General features: G+C 40.6%; 2 protein-coding genes across 10 annotated transcripts; both read left to right on the forward strand.

Annotated features, from left to right (window-relative positions):
* The first annotated feature begins 3234 nt into the window (after window positions 1–3234).
* LOC140821516 (uncharacterized) lies at window positions 3235–6477 on the forward strand. The gene is made up of 7 exons (XM_073182012.1): window positions 3235–3568; window positions 3824–4113; window positions 4171–4569; window positions 4665–5432; window positions 5489–5614; window positions 5684–6001; window positions 6103–6477. The coding sequence occupies exons 1-7, from the start codon at window positions 3235–3237 to the stop codon at window positions 6475–6477; spliced, it is 2610 nt and encodes an 869-aa protein (XP_073038113.1).
* Window positions 6478–9502: 3025 nt separating this feature from the next.
* Window positions 9503–16656, forward strand: LOC140821517 (uncharacterized). Of its 9 annotated transcripts, none has more exons than XM_073182017.1 (3): window positions 9503–11082; window positions 15886–15950; window positions 16539–16656. In XM_073182017.1, exons 1-2 carry the CDS (start codon window positions 9819–9821, stop codon window positions 15918–15920), a joined length of 1299 nt encoding a protein of 432 aa, XP_073038118.1. In that variant the 5' UTR covers window positions 9503–9818; the 3' UTR covers window positions 15921–15950; window positions 16539–16656. The 9 variants fall into 9 exon arrangements, 6 of the variants coding, with proteins under 6 accessions (XP_073038118.1, XP_073038117.1, XP_073038116.1 ...); XM_073182016.1 differs by having other exon boundaries at window positions 16542–16656; XM_073182018.1 differs by lacking the exon at window positions 15886–15950 and having other exon boundaries at window positions 9504–10671; window positions 10732–11082.
* Window positions 16657–25262: the final 8606 nt, after the last annotated feature.

A 25262-nucleotide genomic window follows, 5' to 3' on the forward strand; every position in this document is an offset into this window, starting at 1 on the left:
TATCCAGAATCCAGTTTTTCCCATATAGATTTGGAGTCTGGGCATTGAAATAAAGCATGAATAGTACTCTCATAATGGAAACCACAATGTGAGCAACTCGATGATGTTGGTACATTATGTTGCATCTGATTAGTAGCTATTGGGATCGAATCATTTGAGAGACGCCACCAGAAAATGCAGAATTTTGGTGATAAATTAAGATACCACATAAACTTACACCAGTCGTGTAGGTTATATTAGACGATGTGCATAGGAGGTTCATACATTCCTATTTCTTCCTTGAATCCATTTCTTACTGTATAAATGCCTTTTGAATCCTTGGTCTAGAATCGAGAGTCCTATAATACTTTCAAGTTTAATGGAAGTTCAAGTACTTGTTCCGCAATGTAAGGCGGTAGATTTGCTCTTATGAAAGGTACATCCATTCGGCTTATTGGATAAGTATACTACTTTGTCATCTGAAGTTATATGAGTTGAAACCTGAGTTATGGGATTCTTCAGATTTGGTAGCCATTTGTCCTTGAAAATCTTATAGAGTCATCATTTCCTACTCTGCTAACCATTCTTTTCCTTAGAAGGTCTCGACTCCATAATAATGATCTCCAAATATAAGATATTTGCTTCTCAGTTGTTGCTTTCATAACATCAGAGTGCCTAAAGTATCTCGATTTCAACACTCGCGTCACTAAAGACTCTGGATGATGAATGATACGCCACAATTGTTTAGCAAGTAGAGCTATATTGAAACACTCAAGCTTCCGAAACCCTAATCGACCATGGCATTTAGGTAGGCATAGCGACTTCCATTTTTTCTAATGCATCTCATTTCGGCCTCTATCAAAACCCATAAAAGTTAGAACATGTTGTCTCAATTTCGGAACAGATTGTCACCGGAATTCCGAAACATGATAGCGCTTAAGAGGGTATCTCCTCAAGCACAACTTAAATTAAAATCTCCTTACCCCATATAAAGAAAATCTTATTCCCTCAGCCTTGAATTTTCTGGAGAATCCTATCTTTTAGATACACAAACTGCATTCTGTTATTTATCGTTGAACATGTCGGAAGGCCGAGGTACGAATCGTGGCCCTGAACAACCAGTATAATCAACATCCTTTTCGACATATCAACCATTTATGCTGAAGGGCTGGAGGATAATGCAGCCTTCTCATAGTTAATGGTCGTCTATTTAGATGCTCGTTTGTATGTACTGAGGCAGTCCCGGAGTTGGTTACAGTTATTCCCATCAGCTTGTATGAATATTACGCTATCATCCGCAAAGAAAATGTGAAATATTTTCAGATAATTATTTGCGATGTGAAATCCCCGGATCAGCTTCTACTCTTCATATTCAAAATCAAGGATGATATACCATGTGCACAGATCATGAATAGGTATGGCAAGATAGGATCTCCTTGTCAGATGCCCCGTTGAAAAGTGACTGAGTGAGTCGGCCGACAAGTGATTTGATGCATCTCATATCTTAACAACCCAATTTGTGTTGAACCCCATCTGAATCATCACGGCCTCAAGAAAAACCCATTCGACTTGGTCACTGTAAGAGTGATTGTTAACTAAGGTGATGTTGTAAAATAGCAATGTTTATAATTTAATTTTCTTTTTCTACATTTTTTGTTTAAATTTGTTTTAATGACTTGGTTTATAATGCTTAATTATTTCAAAATTGAAATCACTTGGTCTAATAATCGTATGCTTATTGATACCCCATGGATGTGCTCGTTATCCCTGGCCCATCTCTAGCCCAAATGGAAGACAGGCCCATTAAGTGCCCATGTATTCTCCTATAAATACCAGATTTGAGTGTTTAGTTGATTCATTCACTATATTGTTTTCAGCAGCACCCTTAGCTGCTCCCCCAATATATCTTCAGCCTCTGACTTGAGCGTCGGAGGGGCTACACAAGGACACCCTCCTGGGCCCCTTCTAACGATCATATTTGTGATTTCAGGCTCAGGATAATTTCAAAACCTACGTCTGGACTAGTGACACTTACTGGAAGCAGACCCTAAATTTCCCGTGAATATCACATGGCGCCGTATGTGGGATATTTGAGTTGAGACGTAGAGATGGTAGGCAAAAGAGGGAGTAAAAGAGCTACCTCAGCATCCTCGCGTCCTCAGAGGGGACCCGAACAATCTCATGTTGAGACAAGACAAGAACAACCGCATCTTGAGACGAGACAAGAACCACCTCGTCAAGAGACAAGAACCGAGCAGCCCCTTCACGAGACAAGGGACCAGCAAACCCGTCCCAATGAGAATGTGGAGAACTTGACCCTAAAACAGTTGGGACAATTTATCACCCGGACAATGGATAATGCCATGAAGAGGAATCAAGAGTCTATGTTTGCAGAAGATCAGGCAGCTCACCAGGAGCGAGAGGAGAATGTGGAGGGCCACCAGAGCTGGGTTGAAGAGACGCAGCCTCTCCAAAGTGGGGAAGTTAGTGAGATAGGGGGGATGTGGAAGGAGATACAGATGTTGAGACAGCAGGTAAGAAGCCGAGCGCCGGTACCCAAGAAAGGAAGTCCTTTTTCATTGGCCATCTTGGAGGAAGGACTTCCTACAAATTTCCAACAGTCAAACGTGGGAGAGTATGATGGACATACTGACCCTGAAGAACACTTGGGGAGATTCGAGAATCCGGCTCTGTTGCACCAATATTCGGATGGAGTCAGGTGCAGGGTGTTTCTAGGCATGTTGGTGAGGTCATCCCAGCAATGGTTTAAAACCTTGCAGCCCAACTCAATACGTTCTTTTGAGGACTTCTCAGCTGCCTTCTTGCACCGATTTTCTAGCAGCAAGAGGCACCAGAAAAACTATTTGAGTCTGTTTGTGATGAAACAACAAGAGGCTGAAACTTTGCGGGAGTTTGTCCAGCGCTTCAACAGTGCAGCGCTAGAAATACCAGCGGCTACCCCTGACATCATGGTAAGTGCCTTTACACAAGGACTGAGGGGAGGAGAGTTTTTTAAGTCGTTGGTCAAGAAGCCTCCGTCGAGCTATGATGATCTGTTGGCTCGAGCTGAGAAATATGTAAACTTGGAAGATGCTCAACGGTACAGAAAGATGGAGAACCGGTCCGGGGGAAAGAGTGGAGGGAGCGGAGAGAGGATGAAGGAAGAGGGGTGCGGGGGAAAAAAAGGAGGACATAACTAGAAATAGAAGACAATTATTGTCACATGTTTCTCTGAATAGGAATCGGGATAAAGTGATGGAGGTGAGGGAGTCAGGGGAGAGGGGGAAGAAGTCGCAGAGGATTGAGAGCAGTGCTCGCCCTCCGCTGTGGGGAAGACAAGAAGGATCCTCGTCCGAGAGTGAACTGAGATCTCGCCCGTCAACTAGGCAGGGTCGAGGCCCTCTATGGATAAATCAGATGGTCGAGGAGCCGAGGAGAGGAGGTCGAGGTCAGGATGTCCCTCGGGAGCCCGCTGAACTGAGGAGGGGAGCGAATGAGGATAGCCACCCTACGAGAGGAATTATTCATATGATCTCGGGAGGTGCTACTGATGAAATTCCGGGTGAGCCTGGAAAGCGCATGGGAGGAGGTTGGAAAACTTTGAAATATCTAGGGGTGCGGACCTACCCCGGGATCCTGTCATCAGTTTTGGGCCGGAAGACCTTTGAGACATTGTGGCTCCACATAACGATGCCTTCGGTCACCATTGCCAATTACGATGTGGCACAAATCTTTATTGATAATAGAAGCTCCATGAATATCCTGTTCAAGATCACTCTTGATCAGACGTAGGTGGAGGGATTTGAGTTCGAGCCAATCTCTACTCCTCTATATGGATTTTCAGGGCATGCCATCCCACCGCTGGGTCAGATTGTCATTGCTCTATCTTTGGGACATGAACCTCGGCGAATAACAAAGATGACAACATTTAGCGTGGTGGACACCCCATCCGCTTATAATGGAATTATGGGGCGACTAGCCCTAAAAGATTTCAGAGCAGTAGCGTCCACATATCATCAGAAGTTGAAGTTTCCTGTAGGGAGGAGAGTTGGAGTCTTGTGCGGGGATCAGAAAGTTGCACGACAATGCTATGAGGGAATAATAAAACAAGAGGGGAAGAGGGCGTGTGTGAAAGTTAATATGATCAGAATGGGAAGAAGTGGTTGGCTTGTGGTAAGGAAGTAGGTGCAGGAGGTGGTGGATGAAGAGCCGGAGATCATAGCATTTGGGCCTGAGAAGAGGACGCTCAGAATAGCCCCTGACCTTGACCCAAGGGTCAGGGAGGAACTCGTCACTTGTTTACAGGCTAACCTTAACAGGTTCACTTGGTCGGCTCAAGAGCTCATGGGGACGACTCCGGATGTTGCAGAGCATCGGTTGAACATCTTGCCTAATGCTCGCCCTGTAAAGCACAAAAAAAGACACTTCGGGACCGAGAAAGATAAAGTCATACAAAAAGAGGTGGGCAAATTGATGGAGGCTGGGCATATTCGAGAAGTGCAATTCCCTACTTGGCTATCGAATTTCGTCCTAGTCCCAAAGAGTTCAGGGAAGTGGAGGATGTGTGTGGACTTCAGAGATCTCAACAAGGCATGTCCTAAAGATTGTTATCCATTTCCCCGAATAGATCAGTTGGTGGACTTCTAGTAGGACATCAATACCTGTGCATGCTGGATGCTTATCAGGGGTACCATCAAATTCTCTTGGCTGTGGAGGACCAAGATAAAGTGAATTTCATCACCTCTGAAAGAACTTTCTGCTACGTGGTCATGCCCTTCAGACTTAAAAATGCCGGAGCCACGTACCAACGATTGATGGATAGAGTTTTTTCCAAGCAAGTGGGGAGGAATGCTGAAGTGTATGTGAATGACATCATGGTGAAGTCGAGGGATTCGACCAAACTCATACCTGATCTGGTGGAGGCCTTTTCCACCCTCGGGTCCTATGGGTTGAAGTTGAATTCTCAGAAGTGTATCTTTGGGTTGAGAAGTGGGACGTTTTTGGGTTATATGGTGACGGAGAGAGGGATTGAGGCTAACCCTGAGAAGGTCCGAGCTATCCAAGACATGGTTTCTCCCCGAGGACCGAATGATGTGCAGAAGTTTACAAGGAGGATCGCAGCGCTGGCAAGGTTTATCTCGAGATCTGCTCACAGAAGCTTACCGTTTTTCCGAACTTTACGGAAGGCGAAAAAATTTGAATGGGATCCAGACTGCGAGAAAGCTTTTGGAGAATTGAAGAAGTACCTTGCTGAGTTTCCTGTTCTGGCCAAACCGGCAGCAGGTGAGCGTTTGTGCGTATATTTATCTTCCACCGAGGAAGCTATGAGTTTAGTCCTTGTCAAGCTGGAGGGATCGACTAAGCATCCAGTCTATTATGTTTCTCATGCCCTCAAGGGGGTAGAGATAAGGTACTTTAGATTGGAGAAATTGGCTTTGGCCTTAGTGATGACGGCAAGACGTTTGAGACCCTACTTCCTATCTCATCCAATTTTTGTGCTCACAAACAGTCCATTGGGGAAGATCTTAACTCATTGTCTGGCTGTTTGGTTAAGTGGACTACGGAGCTGGGAGAGTATGACATCCAGTATGAGCTGAGAACAGCTATTAAAGCGCAAGCCTTAGCCGATTTTCTGGTTGAGACCGTGCATCAAGAAAATGAGGACCCTTGGAAAGTATATGTGGATGGTTCCTCTTCGAAATAGGGAAGTGGGGTGGGATTAGTACTGATTTCGCCAGCTGGGGAGGAGGTGACGTTAGCTGTAAGGTTGGACTTTCGAGCATCTAACAATGAGGCGGAGTATGAGGCTGTGTTGGCAGGACTTCGAGCAGCAAGATATGTGGGAGCTGCCCGGGTACTTATTTTTTCTGACTCACAGCTGGTGGCACAACAGATGAAGGGAATATATGATTTGAAAAATGAAAAACTTATTGAGTATGCTCAAGAAGTGGACAGAGTCAGAGAGAAATTCACAGAGATTATATTTGAACAGATTCCCAGGAAAGAAAATGAAAGGCGGACAGTCTAGCCAAAATGGCTGGAACAATGGGGAGTTGGAAGATTAGAGATGTAGTATTTCAAGTTGAACTCACACCTCACACGAGTTCGCCCACAGTTGAATAGGAGGAGGAGGAGGAGGAGGATTGGAGAACTGGCATAATTGATTATCTGAAAGAGGGAAAGCTTCCTGATAACCCTCGCAAAGCTCGTAAGTTTAAGACAAAGTGTTCGCGTTATGTGATGGTCGGAGAAGTGTTACATAGAACGTCTTTTGCAGGGCCGCTTCTTCAGTGCTTGAGTTATCAAGATGCTGATTATGTACTCCGAGAAGTTCATGAGGGATGTTGTGGAAATCACCTGGGAGCTTATGCTTTGGCTATGAAGGTGTTGCTAGCCGGTTTTTGTTGGCCCTCAGTGCTGCATGATGCTCAAGAGTTAGTGATGTCTGTGATAGTTGTCAACGTCGTGCCCGGTTGCATCACCGGCCAACAGCGATGATGAAGGCTATCACGGCCGCCCGTCCTTTTGACCAGTGGGGAATGGATATTGTGTGGCCTTTTCCTGTAGCTCCTGCTCAGAAATTTTTTTATCGGTGGCAGTTGACTATTTTTCGAAATGGGTGGAAGCAGAGCCGTTGGCAAGAATCACTGAGAATGAAGTCCTGAAATTCTTGTGGAAGAATATAGTGTGCAGATATAGGGTGCCTTGAAGATTGATATCTGATAATGAGAGACAGTTCCAAGGGGCTAAGATCCAAGCTTGGTGTAAAGAGATGAAGATCCAACAAGTCTTTACATCTGTAGCTTACCCATCGAGTAATGGGTAGTGGAGGTTACTAATCGGACGCTGGTGCAGGGTCTGAAAGTTCGACTTGGCAATGCTAATGGAAATTGGGTGGATGAGCTACCAAGTGTCTTATGGGCATACCGAACCACTCCAAGAGAAGGAACCAAAGAAACCCCTTTCAGTTTGGTCTATGGTAATGAGGCAGTGCTCCCGGCTGAGATTGGGTTGGAATCAGCAAGAGTAATTTTTTATGACGAGGACAATGGTGCAAGACGCGCCACTTACCTTGATCTTCTGGAAGAAAAGAGAGAGACTGCCATCATTCATATGGAAGCTTATAAGAACAGCATTGCACAGTCTTATAATCGGAGGGTCATTGTAATGACCCGATTTAATTATATGTTATTTGGCGATAATTAAGATTAATTATTTTAAATTGAGGAATTTAAAATAATTAAGCCAAAAATTAAATAGTGTGTTTAAAAATATGTATTAGAAAATATCGGTTTATAGACGATATTAAAATGCATATTGGAATTTAATAACACACGAGAGCAAAATAAATACAGACCGAGATAAATGGGCTTGAGTTATAAATATACATATACACACACACATATCGCATAAAAAGAGAAAAGAAGTGAGAGAAGGAAGAAAAGGGAAAAAGAAAGAAGAAACCCAATTCCCGCAACCCTTGGAGCAGCTGCGGGAAAGTTGCGATATCTCCTTCGTCCGGTGTCCAAATCTTGATCGGTCTAAAGGGGTGTCTTTCTAACATCCTAGGCTTCGATTCAAGTCAGAAATCACGAATTTTGATCAAGGGAGCGAGCAGATCGAAGCACCATTTCGTGAGCCCTGTTCTGTGCAGAATTTTGGTGAGTTCAGTTTTTGTGCTTCTGAAATTTGAAGTTTTGTGTATTGTGCGTTAAGAATCTCGACTTGTGGTTCAAAAAGAATTGGTAGCTCTGTTTGTTAGCTTTCTATAGCCACTAGAATCATCGAATTTGGATAAGAAACGGATTTGATATGATTTTTCTACCATAATGTGTCAAAAACCGAACTCTGTACTGATGCTTGCAGAATACATTCTGTAATTAGAGTTTGTGACCTGTTTTCACTCGGATTCTGGACTTGTGATCTATATGAAAGCTGTAGAGCTATATCTTGTCTTCGAAACGATAATTGACCCGTTAAATTCCATTAAGAATTGAGGGAGTTATGCTCATTTTACCGAAACTGCTCAGTCTGAGAATTCAGTCCGCGAGTTTGGGAGTAACAGTATGTTCTTTCTTAATTCTGGAATTATATACTAAGATTTTGGGAATGATTTCTTCTAGGAAAACTTAGATATTTGAGTTGTCTTTCATCTCCAATTGGCGGATTTTGAATTGGGTCAATAATGAATTAGATATGAATTTTATGCTACAAGGTGTCGAACCAGAATCTGTACAGATTTATTGTTTTCAAAGTTTCTTGTTTTTGGTGTTTATCAGCATCTAGATGACGGATTTTTGTGTCGGTATCTTCTGATGAAATGTGGGATTTTGAGTTAGGATTTCAGCCATATATGATAAGTGTAATTCGGTTAGGTTTTGATTGAGTTATGACCTTAAAATCGATCCTAGGTACAAGCTGGAATTGGTAAATTGTAATTGGATAAGAGTTGAGTATTTAATTGATGAAAATAAACTCATTGCCACAGGTTTTGATAACCAGGAAGCGCCGAGGTCTTCGTAATTATTGTGGTAATTTAATTTGAAGGTTAAGGTACGGATTGATCGATTTCTTACAGCGTCTATGTCGACGTGTAATTTAATTGATGTGAGTTAATTGATTTTATGTGAATTATGTGATTATGTGCTCTTTGTGGAATTTGGATGCAAATTTAAGATTATTCCTTATTTTCTTAAAATAAAACATGATTTTCAAATATATTGGAATAATCTATGGATTGATATACATTGTTGAGCACACATTCATATTGAGCCCTTCAGTTATTGATACCCGTTGATATTCGATTGAGATCTGTATATGATATTATATTGTGTCTTGTGGATTTTGGGCACCTTGACTCGGTCCGGCTTAGGTAGTTGCTGGCATCAAGTGTGAAGCCATATCCCTAGACACTGTCCGCTGAGTCGTGGACAGGTCCGCTGAGTCGTGGACCAGCTCGAGCATATTATGATTGTTGATATCGATCCTTTGACTCCTGACATCCAGGCATCTTGCACTCGTACATGCATTGCATTGATTTCATTACATGTCATTTATATATGCTGTAATTTATTTGATCTTCGTACTGGGGTTTGACCCATGTCCTTTGGGACTGCTGTGGTTTGTTCTGTGTTTCCATAGCAGGTCATGCAGGTGGTTCGTCTTCGGCTGCTCAGGATGAAGCACCGAGGGGCGCTAGAGCTCTTTGAGTTTTGAGCTCAAGCCTTTATTGTTTTTCTCTGTGAGTTCAGTCATCGAGTCCCCAGATATTATATTTATGTATTATGGAGTCTATGTATTACCGGGGTATGCCCCGAGTAGTTGTATATTGTGTTTGTGGAGGATCGTTGTTGTGATTGTGCCTGGTTGGCATTGTTTTGTTTTGGATGTTTGTTGAGGGTTTCTATTTAGTCGTTTTGGTTATTTTATATTTTTCCGGTATGTCCTATTTACGGGGAGGTCATGCCGAAATTTCTATTGGGCCAAAAAGCAAAATTTTAACTCGTTTTCGCTGTTTATACTAATTATCCTGATTGTGTGTTAATAAAATATTAATCAGGAACAAGGCCCTCACAGTTTGGTATCAGAGCGTAGACTGGGATACGCTCATATAGAGTTAGTACACTCGAGTCTAGGCACAAATAAATTGTGCGCATGTGATTGATTATTTGGAATTACTTGCTTTTGCCTGGTTTGAATTGCATGTTAGTATTTTAGAAATGAACATGTTTTGGCATTAGTAGGTAATGGATTCTTGAGTATTTTGGCATTTCCTTTTCGGTGCTTTGAATTATTTTGAAGTTAATGAATATTTTGGGAATTAACTTTGGTTTTGTAGAATGGCACCGAGAGGTAGGAAAGGTAAAGAAGTGGTTCAAGAGTCTGGTGCTCAGAATATGGATGATATTGATGTGAATGCTCGAGGTAGACGTGGTCGACCTACTGGTGAAGCAGTACAGAATGTTAATGTAGAAGTTGAACAGATCACCCGTAGAGTGAATGATATGGAATTGGTGGTATCGAGATTTCAGAATCTGAATCCTCCTATCTTTGATGGCTCCGAAGGTAATGAAAAAGCTGAAAGTTGGTTAAGGGCCATGAATAATTTGTTTGATTTGGTGGAATATGATTCCAACCGAAGAGTAAAATTAGTAGTTCTTCAGCTGAGGGACAATGCTGAACGTTGGTGGGAGGCTACTGCCAGGGCTTTGCGTGATGCTGGCACAGTTATTACTTGGGATGTTTTCAGTACTCAGTTCAGACAAGAGTATTCTCCGCCTTCTTATTATGCTGCCAAATCATCTGCATTTCATAAATTGGTTCAGGGTAATTTACCAGTTGTGGAATATGCTCGACAATTATCATCTTTATTGATTTACGTGCCGCATATCGCTGGTAATGATGGGGCAAAAATGGAGAAATTTCTGGAAGGATTGGGTTCTCATTTATATTCCTTGGTTCTGGCTAGTAATCCTGTTAGCTATGCCGATGCAGTCAACAAGGCAATAAGATTAGAAGCAGGATTTCAAAGAGATAATCAGCAGCAGACTTTACAGATACCCAGTGGAGGTATGCAATTACCAATGGGTACATCATCTTATGTACCTCAGCAGCCTTTTCAGCAGCAGCAGTTCTTCCAACACCAAAAACCTCAAAGGTTTAAGCCCAGAGGAAAGAACTTCAAGAAGAAAGGTCAGTCGAGTTCATCTAGCTCAAGTGGATCTAAAAGTGTATCGGGGACGCCGTTTTCAGGGAATCAGTATTCAGTGGTGTATTGTGAGCGTTGTGGAGGTAGACATCATACATCTCAGTGTGGTGGTGTACGTGGGACATGTCATAATTGCGGTCAGACAGGACACTTTGCTAGAGCTTGTCCAAACCATACTCAAGGGCAGATGAGACCACAACAGTTTCCTCAGAACAGAGGTGGTTTTTCGGGTGGTTCGTCTCAGAGACCCTTTACTCCTGCACAGTCTTTTCAGCAGTCCAATTATCCACAGGTTCGGGGTAATGTACCTCAATCATTCCCAGGTCCACAACAGGCTAGAGTGTATGCTTTGACAGAGGATCAAGCCAGAGAGGCTCCAGGTGGTGTAATCGCAGGTACTTGTTTAATTAATGGTTACACTGCACGAGTTTTATTTGATACAGGAGCATCTCACTCTTTCCTCGCATCCAATTTTGTTGATGAATATGACTTTGTGACTACATCATTGGATGAGTTTGCATCTGTGTCCACTCCAGCCGGTAAAGTGATTTTATCAGGGCAGATTGTGTTGAACTGTGTATTTCATTTCGGCGACAGTATTATGATTTCTAATTTGATTGTGTTACCGATGTATGACTTTGATTGTATCATTGGTATGGATACCTTGACAAATTATCGAGCTACTGTAGACTGTTTTCATGGTGTAGTACGTTTTCGACCTCATTTTGGTGACAAATGGAATTTTTATGGTCGAGGATCGCAAGCTAAAATACCTTTAGTTTCAGCAATGGAAATGTTTAAGCTATTATCCTTAGGAAACGAGTGATATATGATTTATGCTGTGGATGTTTTAAAGGAAGAGCCGAGATTGTCTGATATACCGGTGGTGAAAGAATTTTCTAATGTCTTTCTGGAGGAGATACCATGTTTTCCACCGCAGAGAAAGCTTGATTTTAGCATTGAATTGATGCCAGGAACTGCTCCAATTTCAAAAGCTCCGTATAGAATGGCACCTGCAGAACTTAAAGAGTTGAAAGAGCAATTGCAGGATTTACTGGAAAAAGGGTACATACGACCTAGTATGTCACCTTGGGGAGCCCCTGTTTTGTTTGTTAAAAAGAAAGATGGTTCCATGAGAATGTGCATTGATTATAGGCAATTGAATCGGGTCACCGTCAAGAATAAATACCCTTTGCCTAGAATCGATGATTTGTTTGATCAACTACAGGGAACTTCAGTATATTCAAAAATTGATCAACGATCAGGATACCATCAACTTCGAGTTAGAGAAGAAGATATTCCTAAGAAATCTTTTAGAACCAGATACGGGCATTATGAATTTTTGGTGATGCCATTTGTGTTGACTAATGCACCGGCAGTATTTATGGATTTAATGAACCGAGTGTTCAGGAATTTTCTGGACAAGTTTGTTATTGTTTTTATTGATGATATACTGGTGTATTCAAAGTCAAGAAAGGAACATAGAGAGCATTTGAGATTAGTTCTTCAAACACTTCGTGATGCTCAGTTGTATGCTAAATTGTCAAAGTGTGAATTCTGGTTGGATCAAATCATATTTTTGGGTCATGTGATATCAGCCAAAGGAATATCCGTCGATCTAAGTAAAATTGAAGCGGTCTTGAATTGGACTAGACCAACCAATGTACCAGAGGTTCGAAGTTTTATGGGATTGGCCGGGTATTACAGACGATTCATTGAAGGGTTTTCTCAGATTTCCCGACCTATCACCCAACTGACCAAGAAGGACGCAAGATTTATTTGGTCAGAAGAGTGTGAGCAGAGTTTTCTAAAACTGAAAGAGAAATTGACGACAACACCAGTGTTGGCGTTGCCGTCTGGATCAGGTGGATTTGTGGTTTGTACAGATGCATCAGCTAAAGGATTGGGATGTGTATTGATGCAACATGGAAAGGTTATTGCCTATGCTTCGAGGCAACTAAAGATACATGAATCCCGATATCCAGTTCATGATCTTGAACTTGCAGCCATTGTTTTTGCCTTGAAAATTTGGCGACACTATCTATATGGTGAACAGTTTATTATTTACTCAGATCATAAGAGTTTGAAATATTTGTTTACTCAGTCAGAGCTGAATATGAGGCAGAGACGTTGGTTAGATGTATTAAAGGATTTTGACTGTGAAATACAGTATCAACCAGGGAAGATGAATCAGGTTGCAGATGTATTAAGCAGGAAATATCAGGATGACATGTTAGCATCCATTCATATTTGGCAGAATCATGATGAATTGTGTACTTCTGGATGGAATTTTCAGCCACAAGATAATTATTTTATTGTTTCTGCATTGCAGTTTGAGCCACAGATTATTGCTGAAATTAAAAAGGCTCAAAAGACAAATCCAAAAGTTCAGAAATCAAAAGAGTTAGTTTTGTCTGGTAATCCAGATAAGTATAATGTCTCATCAGATGGTTGTTTGCGAATGAATGACAGATTAGTGGTACCAAATGTTGCAGAATTGAGAGAAGCGTTGCTTCAAGAGGCGCATTGTAGTCGCCATAGTGTTCATCCTGGTAATCGTAGAATGTACCAGATATTGAGACCTTATTTCTGGTGGGATGCGATGAAGAAAGACATTTCTGAATTTTTAGCAAGATCTTTGACATGCCAACAGGTGAAAGCTGAGAGAATGAAACCTGGAGGTATGTTACAGAATTTAGAAATACCACAATGGAACTGGGAACATATTGCAATGGACTTTGTAACTCACTTACCCAGGTCTATCAGAGGTTGTGATGCTAACTGGGTTATAGTTGATAGATTGTCCAAGTCAGCACATTTCATTCCATATGATCGTACCTATCCTTACAAGAAAATGGCAAGGTTATATTTGGATAATGTGGTTCGGTTGCATGGAGTTCCAGTGTCTATTGTGTCTGATAGAGATCCAAGATTTGCATCTAAGTTTTGGAGCAGTCTTCAGAATGCTTTGGGAACTAAGTTGGCTATGAGCACAGCTTATCATCCCCAAACTGATAGTCAGACAGAAAGAACCATTCAGACTTTGGAAGATATGCTTCGGTCAGTAGTTATGGGTTTCGGAGGTAATTGGCAAGAATCTCTATCATTGGTAGAATTCTCATACAACAACAGTTTCCAAACGACTATTGGAATGGCACCATTTGAAGCTTTGTATGGTAGAAGGTGTCGATCGCCGATATGTTGGAATGAGATTGGAGAAAAACCATTGGCACAACCTGAATTTGTTGAAGAGATGAATGAAAAGATCGATTTGATCAGAAGAGGAATGAAAGCATCTCAGGATCGTCAAGCTAGCTATGCAAATAAAAGGCGTAGACCTTTGGAATTTCAAGTCAGTGATCAAGTTTTTCTAAAGGTGTCACCATTTCGCGGCACAATGAGATTTGGGAAAAAGGGAAAGTTAGCTCCACGTTATATTGGACCGTATACTATTGTTGAAAGGATTGGCTTATTGGCTTATAGATTGGACTTGCCGCAGAGTTTGTCTGCTATACATGATGTGTTTCATGTATCTATGCTGCGGAAGTATGAGCCGGATCCATCTCATGTTATGAGACCCGAGGATGTGGAGTTAGACAGTTCTCTTAGCTACGTTGAGTATCCTATACAAATTCTTAATCAGAAGGATAAGCAACTTCGAAATAAGACAATTCCACTGGTTATGGTATAGTGGAGTAGACATGGGACTGAAGAGGCTACATGGGAGCTGGAGGCTAAAATGCGGCAAGAATGGCCTCACTTGTTTGAAACTGTTATAGATTATTCCATGTACTCTGACTTTCCTATGTACTATCAGTGGTAGATGTTTGACTATGTTGTATATAAGGTGTGTGTTGTGTGTTTTGATTTCGAGGACGAAATCTTTTGTTAGAGGGGGAGAAATGTAATGACCCGATTTAATTATATGTTATTTGGCGATAATTAAGATTAATTATTTTAAATTGAGGAATTTAAAATAATTAAGCCAAAAATTAAATAGTGTGTTTAAAAATATGTATTAGAAAATATCGGTGGTTTATAGACGATATTAAAATGCATATTGGAATTTAATAACACACGAGAGCAAAATAAATACAGACCGAGATAAATGGGCTTGAGTTAAAAATATACATATACATACACACATATCGCATAAAAAGAGAAAAGAAGTGAGAGAAGGAAGAAAAGGGAAAAAGAAAGAAGAAACCCAATTCCCGCAACCCTTGGAGCAGCTGCGGGAAAGTTGCGATATCTCCTTCGTCCGGTGTCCAAATCTTGATCGGTCTGAAGGGGTGTCTTTCTAACATCCTAGGCTTCGATTCAAGTCAGAAATCACGAATTTTGATCAAGGGAGCGAGCAGATCGAAGCACCATTTCATGAGCCCTGTTCTGTGCAGAATTTTGGTGAGTTCAGTTTTTGTGCTTCTGAAATTTGAAGTTTTGTGTATTGTGCGTTAAGAATCTCGACTTGTGGTTCAAAAAGAATTGGTAGCTCTGTTTGTTAGCTTTCTATAGCCACTAGAATCATCGAATTTGGATAAGAAACGGATTTGATATGATTTTTCTACCATAATGTGTCAAAAACCGAACTCTGTACTGATGCGTGCAGAATACATTCTGTAATTCGAGTTTGTGACCTGTTTTCACTCGGATTCTGGACTTGTGATCTATATGAACGTTGTAGAGCTATGTCTTGTCTTCGAAACGATAATTGACCCGTTAAATTCCATTAAGAATTGAGGGAGTTATGCTCATTTTACCGAAACTGCTAACAGCATGTTCTTGCTTAATTCTGGAATTATCTACTAAGATTTTGGGAATGATTTCTTCTAGGAAAACTTAGATATTTGAGTTGTCTTTCATCTCTAATTGGCGGATTTTGAATTGGGTCAATAATGAATTAGATATGAATTTTATGCTACAAGGTGTCGAACCAGAATCTGTACAGATTTATTGTTTTCAAAGTTTCTTGTTTTTGGTGTTTATCAGCATCTAGATGACGGATTTTTGTGTCGGTATCTTCTGATGAAATGTGGGATTTTGAGTTAGGATTTCAGCCATATATGATAAGTGTAATTCGGTTAGGTTTTGATTGAGTTATGACCTTAAAATCGATCCTAGGTACAAGCTGGAATTGGTAAATTGTATTTGGATAAGAGTTGAGTATTTAATTGATGAAAATAAACTCATTGCCACAGGTTTTGATAACCAGGAAGCGCCGAGGTCTTCGTAATTATTGTGGTAATTTAATTTGAAGGTTAAGGTACGGATTGATCGATTTCTTACAGCGTCTATGTCGACGTGTAATTTAATTGATGTGAGTTAATTGATTTTATGTGAATTATGTGATTATGTGCTCTTTGTGGAATTTGGATGCAAATTTAAGATTATTCCTTATTTTCTTAAAATAAAACATGATTTTCAAATATATTGGAATAATCTTTGGATTGATATACATTGTTGAGCACACATTCATATTGAGCCCTTCAGTTATTGATACCCGTTGATATTCGATTGAGATCTGTATATGATATTATATTGTGTCTTGTGGATTTTGGGCACCTTGACTCGGTCCGGCTTAGGTAGTTGCTGGCATCAAGTGTGAAGACATATCCCTAGACACTGTCCGCTGAGTCGTGGACAGGTCCGCTGAGTCGTGTACCAGCTCGAGCATATTATGATTGTTGATATCGATCCTTTGACTCCTGACATCCAGACATCTTGCACCCGTACATGCATTGCATTGATTTCATTACATGTCATTTATATATGCTGTAATTTATTTGATCTTCGTACTGGGGTTTGACCCATGTCCTTTGGGACTGCTGTGGTTTGTTCTGTGTTTCCATAGCAGGTCATGCAGGTGGTTCGTCTTCGGCTGCTCAGGATGAAGCACCGAGGGGCGCTAGAGCTCTTTGAGTTTTGAGCTCAAGCCTTTATTGTTTTTCTCTGTGAGTTCAGTCATCGAGTCCCCAGATATTATATTTATGTATTATGGAGTCTATGTATTACCGGGGTATGCCCCGAGTAGTTGTATATTGTGTTTGTGGAGGATCGTTGTTGTGATTGTGCCTGGTTGGCATTGTTTTGTTTTGGATGTTTGTTGAAAGTTTCTATTTAGTCGTTTTGGTTATTTTATATTTTTCCGGTATGTCCTATTTACGGGGAGGTCATGCCGAAATTTCTATTGGGCCAAAAAGCAAAATTTAACTCGTTTTCGCTGTTTATACTAATTATCCTGATTGTGTGTTAATAAAATATTAATCAGGAACAAGGCCCTCACAGTCATTCAGAGAAACTTCCAGGTAGATGACTTGGTCCTAAGGAAGGTGCAAGAAGAGCATAGAGGAAAGTTGGAACCAAAGTGGGAGGGTCCTTTCAAAGTGATCTAGAGGCTGAGCTCTGGAGCCTATTACTTGGAGAATGCGCAAGGCAAGGCTTTGAAGAGGCCTTAGAATGATTATCACCTAAGGAAGTATTATTCTTGATTCTATCGTTGATGTATTTTATTTTCTGATTTTGCCTATTAATCCATTGGAATTCAATAAAATCAAGTTCTTCTTTTCAGTTCATGAATGTTGTTGTATAGTGAGGGTGATAAAAATTAAATTTTCCTACTAAGGCATCTCCTAGTAAAGGAGTAGAGTGCAAGAGAAAAAATAAATTATTTTCCTACTAAGGCATCGCCTAGTAGAGGAGCGATGCCTTAGTAGAGGAGCAGAGTGCAAGAGAAAAATTTTTATTTTCCTAATAAGGCATCGCATAGTAGAGGAGAAGAGTGCAGGAGAAAAATTAAATTTTCCTACTAAGGCATCGCCTAGTAGAGGGGCAGAGTGCAGGAGAAAAATTAAATTTTCCTACTAAGACATCGCCTAGTAAAGGAGCAGAGTGCAAGAGAAAAAATTTTATTTTCCTACTAATGTATCGCCTAGTAGAGGAGCAGAGTGCAGGAGAAAAATTAAATTTTCCTACTAAGGCATCACCTAGTAGAGGAGTAGTGTATGAGAACAATTAAATTTTCCTATTAAGACATCGCCTAGTAGAGTATAAAAGAAAAAATTTTATTTTCCTACTTAGGCTGTGCCTAGCAGAGGAGCAGAGTTGGGAAGAAGAGAAAAAATTTTATTTTCCTGCTAAAGTATCACCTAGCAGAGGAGTTAGGGGACGAGGGTATTGAATTTTTTATTTTCCTGCTAAGGTATCACCTAGCAAAGGAGTTAGTGAGCGAGGGTATTGAATTTTTATTTTTTTGCTAAGGTATCACCTAGCAGAGGAGTTAGGGGGCGAGGGTATTGAATCCTTATTTTCCTGCTAAGACATCGCCTAGCAGAGGAGTTATAGAGCGAGGGCGTTGAATTTTTATTTTCATACTAAGGCGTCGCCTAGTAGATGGGTTCGCACTCTGCCGATTTTATTCACCCTAGTGGTTTAAAAGCATCAGAGATAAATTCAGAAGAAGCAGTGAATGCAAACTCAAAATACTCAATATGGCAGAAAACGAGTTCGTACATACCAAAAGTGCGCGAAAGGAGATATGTAAACGTCATAAAATCCATAGTCGCATAATAATATGAAAAGTAAACCATTGCAGAAAATAACAGAATATGGCCCGAAGGCATACAATGTCTGCATAAATGAAAAATAACATAAGTAAAGGAGCTCGGTCTAAGAATCGGGGGGGGGGGGGGGGGGGGGAGACTCGCTATGAAACCATCAAGGTCGATGAAGTCAGTAGGGGCGTCTGGCGGAGGATAGCCCTGACCTTGAAGAGGCCGACTGCACCCTCGAAACCCACCTCCTGAAAATGATAAGCTTTGGGGGCGCAGATATCGTTGAACTCCTCGAACTTGAGGAATTATTCCTTGAATGCAGAGGCTTAGGAAGCATGTTGCGCTTTGGCGTCCTTGAGTTCCCTACGGATTTGTGATGCTTCAGCTCGAGCATTCTTTTACTCTTCGTTCAGTCTCTGGTTCTCCTTTGCATGGTCCTCTGTCAGTCGCTGATGTAAGAACCGAGAATTTCTATATAATTAATTATTGTAAGGAAAGATTGTAGGATTTGATTTTTTTTGTATAAGAAATAAATAAGATAATAAGTTGTGCACCTTGGAAATTAATTGTTAGATATATTTTGATCAAGCCAATAATAGTCATACAAAGGCATGCTTAATTTCGAAATATGGGAGGAGATATTGCAAAATTTGGGGAGATATCATGCAAGGTTAAAAGGATCAATGCATGGACTTAGCAAAGATTTAAAATCCTGCTAGAATAAGCCCCAAGATGAGAAGCAAATCATCCCCTCCTTTGCTCCTCAATTTCGAACCGTTAGATGAGGATGATGGGAGCTAGATTTGGGAGAAAATCAGCAACTATGGAAGGCATTTTGGAGCCAAAAAATTGTGAGATTTGAGGCAATATTGAGCATGATTGAGATGCCATACTTAGCCCCAACCCTCTCCCCTATAAATAGTGCATCAACCCCACTCTTCTACACCACAATTTTCGAAAATCCTTGGCTGCGTATTCTCGAATTTCAGCAGCTTTTACCTAGCGAAGCTCTGTCCAAACATCGTCACAAAAATTAGCCTAAGAATCGAGTCGAAGCACCGTCAAGTGTAGAGCAAGGAGCGATCCATCCCGAAGCAAGCAACCTACGTTTTTAGCATCCAAAAACACTGTAAGTGGGCTTGTTTGTGAAATAAAAATCTCGATTTTATGCATACATGATTTTCGGTTTTTGATAAAAACACCAGTCGAGTACAATTCGTTTTCTTCTACTTCTTGCATTGTCATACGATTTTAAACGCACTGTGAGGAGTCAACCGTATATGGGTGGGAATCCCAACCATGACGTACCCTTACGCGGTGGGGGACATAACCGCTATACGGCCTCACCCCCTTAGAGGAGTAAAAATTAGGGACTGACGTCAGTAAACCATAGAAGGTCGATAAATTGCAGTGCTTGATAATTGTTTATGCATGTGGTACGAAAATTTTATGCAAGTCATGTGGTATTTTCGAAATTATACATGTTGTTTTATGTTGTGCTCGATATCCCCCATTTACTGAGTATTCCCAAAATACTCACCTCCCTTACGACCCTCCCCAGATAAGCCCGAAGAACAGATTGAGGAGGAAGAATCCGAGCAGTTTTGGGGATGGTGAATGCTCGAGAAAGATTTAATATGCTTACGCTATTTTATTTCAGTCTTACGGTTCCGCATTGTAAACTCTGTCGTTCGGTTATTTCGTTATTGTAAAGACAATTTTATTGAGATTATGATTTATAAACTGGATTCGGTTTTAAACTGTGCTACGAAGGCTTGTCGTTTTAAATTGTGTGATTGTAAACGACGCCGGTGTCAACTCCGAGTTTCGGGGCGTGACAGCTGAAGCTCCCGTTTCTCTTTCAGAAGCTCCTGTTTCTCCTTCAGAAGCTCGTCACCTCAAGCTTGGGACTCCGAAAGCTCCTTAGTGTGCGTCGCTTTCATCTCATCGATAATAGCCTGGAGCTGTTCACGAAGAGCCTTGCCCTCGCGTAATTCTTGGCAGACACTAGACCGAGTGTCATTATCGCGCTCCACTAACTCCCCTACGTACATCATGCCCAGGATAAGTAGACAAGAGTGAAAACACGACAAGAAAATCATACTTGTATTGGAAATCAATCTAGAAAATGGAGAGAGAAATATACCTCAGTGATAATGCTGCATGTCCGACGAGTGAGTTAAGACCACCCCAGTGAACTCATGAATGTTGCATCCGCATCGGAAGGAAGATGATACATTATCTTCAAAGCCAGATGAGTAGGACCCCACCCCACGATGGTCGAATCCGGGATGTATAGAGAATGTACCCCCGATTCAGGGGGAGGCCCCTCATCCGACCCTGACCCTTCTGGAAAAGAGACTGATACGACTGAGATCTCAGAAATCTTGCGCTTACCATGATGTGGGACAGACGGGCTAGGATCAGTGGACGCATTTTCTTGCTAGACGGAGGAGGAGACTTGGCTCGAGGAGGTGGAGAGGAGGCTCGCTTTGGGGCGGAAGAGGATGAGTGATGCGAATCCCCGTACGAATGAGAAGCAAACACGATTATCGAAATCACACCCTCAACTCCATAACAAACAAGGATCGATTTGTTGTCCCGATCTTTTGAAACAAGTAACGGTTTGTGATATTCATCTCTAAGTTATTAAAACTTAGCAACAAATATCAACGATAAAACAATTGAATTTCAAACGAACCTTCAAAGATTTTGTTTTGACAATTCGTGCGAAAAACAATTGACAAACGCCACAAAGATGCAATCTTTGATAAGTTTGATTTGATTTTTAAGACAAAGCTTTTGCCTTGTAAATTTGAGAAAAATCTCAAGAATTTGCATACATCTGAATTGGTTTCGTTCCTGTCTATTACAATACATTATATAAACAATAAAATACAAGAAAAGTAGTGTAGAAACATTAAATAAAGTTGTCTAGCAAGTTTGACACGGCAGGGCGCGCGATGGCGCGACTTCTCGCGCGATGGCGCGCGAGTTACTGCACTTTTGCAGCACCCGGCGCACGGGGGCGCCACTTCTGGCGCGGCCGCACGTGAAGCTTTGCTGGCCTGTGCTAGCACGGGCGCGTGCACAGTTCTGCTCCTCTGCGCTAGCGCATGCTGCTGCTTCTGCACATCTGCGCTAGCGCGTGCTGCTGCACTGCTTCTCTTGGGCCATTTTTCACTCATATGCTTGATTGTTCGGTACTCCTTCATTATATTCTTTGTTGAACTCCACCACTTGCTCGGATATGCTTGACTCATCATTATTGAGCTTGAAGGTCCGAAACAACGATGCTCTCTAAATCTCCTTCCAATCATTTGCACGCCATGCTCGGTCAGATTCGTATCATACTCCCCTTCTTCAAAAAGATTTATCCTCAAATCTTGTCTACCTACACAGAAACGAAGCAAGTTAGTAATAACAAGAAGTATATTATCAACATGCTTACCTTGAAGCTCAAGATTGTAGAAGCTATCATTTATTTTCTCCCTCAGCACTGGAAACCCCAACTTCATGTTCGCCTTCCCTATGTATTCATCAACCTCAACATACATCAAATAACAAATAACACCAAATGATAAAATATCACTAAGGATCACAAATATCAGATTCCTCCCCTTCTTAGACCTAGTTAGCAACATAATGAATTCCATACACATGTACGACCATAGTTCACTAGGAATAAGACATACTTGATGCAACACATAAGAATCAAACTTAGATGCCCTTTCCCCATATCCGATGCACCCTTGACTACACCACTTATCATACTTCTTCATATGCAACCAACACATATAATCATGCATTTTATCAAAGATAAATACACCACTATATGCATCACTAGTACATAACTCATGCAATGAATTTAGAATAAACAATTTATCCTCCTTAAAATTGTAATTATTATGATCATAAAAATTCTTACGTGCAATGCATGTTTCACAATTCCACTCAATATACCTTCTCATATGCAACCATAGTAAAAATTCATGCATCATATCTATGGCTCTAGTTACTTCATGGATACCAATCAAACAAATGTCATGTGCCTCAATATCAAGCAACAACTCATGCAATGGATGTAGGATGAAAAATTTATTTTCTTTAAACAGGTATTCATCATGAACAAAGAAATAATCATGTTCATCCTTGCACATCTCAAAACCAACAAACAAGCATAAATCATGCAAATAAAACACACTAAATATACGATCCATGTAATCTTCACAACCATCACCAATCCAATATAAATCACGGAAATAAGACACGTCACGTGTAATATCAATGCAATATCTTAACTCATCACAAAAATTTAATTCTAATGTATATAAACCATTGTAGCAAGCAAACCTCATCAACTTAGTAAATAGTGAGAAATCAAAATTCATAGTAGGTACATGCAATTCATCCATGGTCTCAAATTCATAACAATCTAGGAATAAGGATAAATTTACATCCGACCCCTTAACCACCAAACTTGCCCGTTCTACAAATTCTTGAAAACAATACAACACAAAATTAAAGTAAAGAAGCAAATCATACCTCCCAATTGTTGCGTTGGAAACTAACCTTACCTCACCTTGATTACTTCTAACATCATGTTGATCAACACGTGGCATTCCTCCACCATCAGTTCTTGCTTGCCTCCTCATCATGACATCTCCATAACCCTGCAAAGACAAAGTAGCAATGCTCGGGATTGAACCGGCTATATCCTCACAATGACAATAAACCACTTTGTACAAAGGTACTTTAAGGGGTTTATTCAAAAATACATAATTATCAACCTCACTCTTTTTACTCTTTTGGGCCTTCAAATTATATTTCTTTTCTTTTTCTTTTTCTTTGGCCTCTTGTTCTTTTTCTTTTTCTTTTCTCTCTTCTTTCTTTTCTATGGCCAACTCACTCTTTGTTCTCTCTTTCTTTCGCCCATTTTAATTTCTTTTTTCCTCAATTCAAGGAATTTCAATTGATTCTCAAGAACAACATTTGGATTCAATTGAACACATGAAATATTTTGTTCCTCAACAAATTTGTAAGGCCCGAGAAATTAATCCGGTTAATCTGAAAAGATTTGGAAATGATTATTATAATCATAGATGATAAATAATATGATTATAGACGGAACGAAGTGGACCGGAAAGTCAAAAGACAATTTGATATTGTGTGTGCAAAGAAGGGAGGGCGCACATGCGCGTTGAGGTGCGCGAGATATGCGCGAGCAAGACCGAACCCTTCGCGCATATGCGCGACTTGACTGCGCGCATATGCGCGGCACGTCCAGTGGCTCGGGCGCATATGCGCGGGAGAGTAGCGCGCATATGCGCGGGAGAGTAGCGCGCATATGCGCGGTGAGTCCAGAACCTTGGGCGCATATGCACCGAGACAATGCGCGCATATGCGCGACGCATGCAATTTGTAAATCATCCACGTTTCTCTAGCATGCCACTTGTTATGTATATATATGTTTATATATATTGTATCCTTCAGATTTCCAGAAAACGAACGAGAAGCTCTTAGAATCCTCCAAGTTCCATTATAGTTTAAATTATGATTTAGCAAGATTTGCTTATTTGATTTTGAATCCGACTTCGGTACTGTATTTCTATCAACGCAGGCTACAACTGGACGTAAGTTTTGTTACGTTTAAACAAGATTTGAGTTTATGATATTGTCAGATTTGAATATGATTCAGATATGGTGTTTCTGCTACCGTAGACATTATAGAATTGAAGTCAGATTAAAGAACAGACTGTTTATGTAATTGTTATGATTTTTGAAAGATATTGACTGAGATTTTATATCAGAATTGTGTTACTAGAGTATGAATTATGTTGACACAGATTATGAATTCCAGTATTATATTTGTGATGTTCAGATTGACGGGGTTATTCAGATTGTATTGCTATGCCGTCGAAACATCAGTTGATTTAGATTAATCAGATTTCGATATGATTCAGATTGTATTGTGATAGCGATGATATGAATCAGATTATATCTTGTTCAGATATTGATCAGATTGTATACTGAGTTGGGTATTGATCAGAACAGATTGTATATTGAGTTATTCACTAATACAGCGTATTCGATATTGTCATTTCAGATTCGAGATGGACAGATTTGAATACAGGACTTCGTCTTCATCAGACGGGGACGACAAAGGTATAATTCATGTGATATTCGGGAAGCATAACTCAAATTAGATTAATTTGAGTTTCCCAATAAAATCACATACTAGATTATTGTTTATATTGTTACCTGATTATGCTTTGATTATAGAATTGTATTCAAGCAGGTAAGATAATTGAGATATTCAGTTATGAATATGATTATGCTTTGTTTACAGATTCTTATTCATTGCATTTAAGATAGGAAAGTCTTGACAGCCATTGTCAGACTTCTAGACGTTCGGTGTATCTCAACTTAGGAGTAGCCATTACTCCTATTGCCAGCCGTCGATACAGCTCGGACCGAAGTCTAGGAATAAGACGTACAGCACCTCGATTGGGAGGGTAGGTGACAGCCAGTGACGTCTTATTCACCCCGGGATCCCTAGAGTTATAGATCGAGTCAAGTCTAGACATGATTTGATTAGGACTTCATGCTTATATGGATGTGGCTCCTAGATCATGGGACCCGTCGTTATTGCTTTCAGTTGTGCTAGCATGTTTTATGATTTAGATTGTTTATATGCATGTTTATCTGATTTGAGCTGCATGCTTAATTTCATAGATTATGAAATATATTGTGTGTATACATGATCGCATGTTTTATGAATTAGTTTGTTTATATACATGCTTACCATGTTTTATACTGGGATTTATTCTCACCGGAGTTATCCGGCTGTTGTCGTGTTTTGTATGTGTGCATGACAACAGGTGGGGCTGGATCAGGGTCGAGAAGATGACGAGAGAAGACGAGTTTAGCGTGGTGATTCCGGACTTGTAGCAGATTTGGTTTGTTACTTGAATTTAGTAATTGAACCTTAGACTTAGGTTGTACAGTATTGTACTTTTCTACTG

The sequence above is a fragment of the Primulina eburnea genome, unplaced genomic scaffold (genome assembly GCF_022965805.1).
Source record: "Primulina eburnea isolate SZY01 unplaced genomic scaffold, ASM2296580v1 ctg608_ERROPOS200000, whole genome shotgun sequence".
NCBI classification, from domain to species: Eukaryota; Viridiplantae; Streptophyta; class Magnoliopsida; order Lamiales; family Gesneriaceae; genus Primulina; species Primulina eburnea.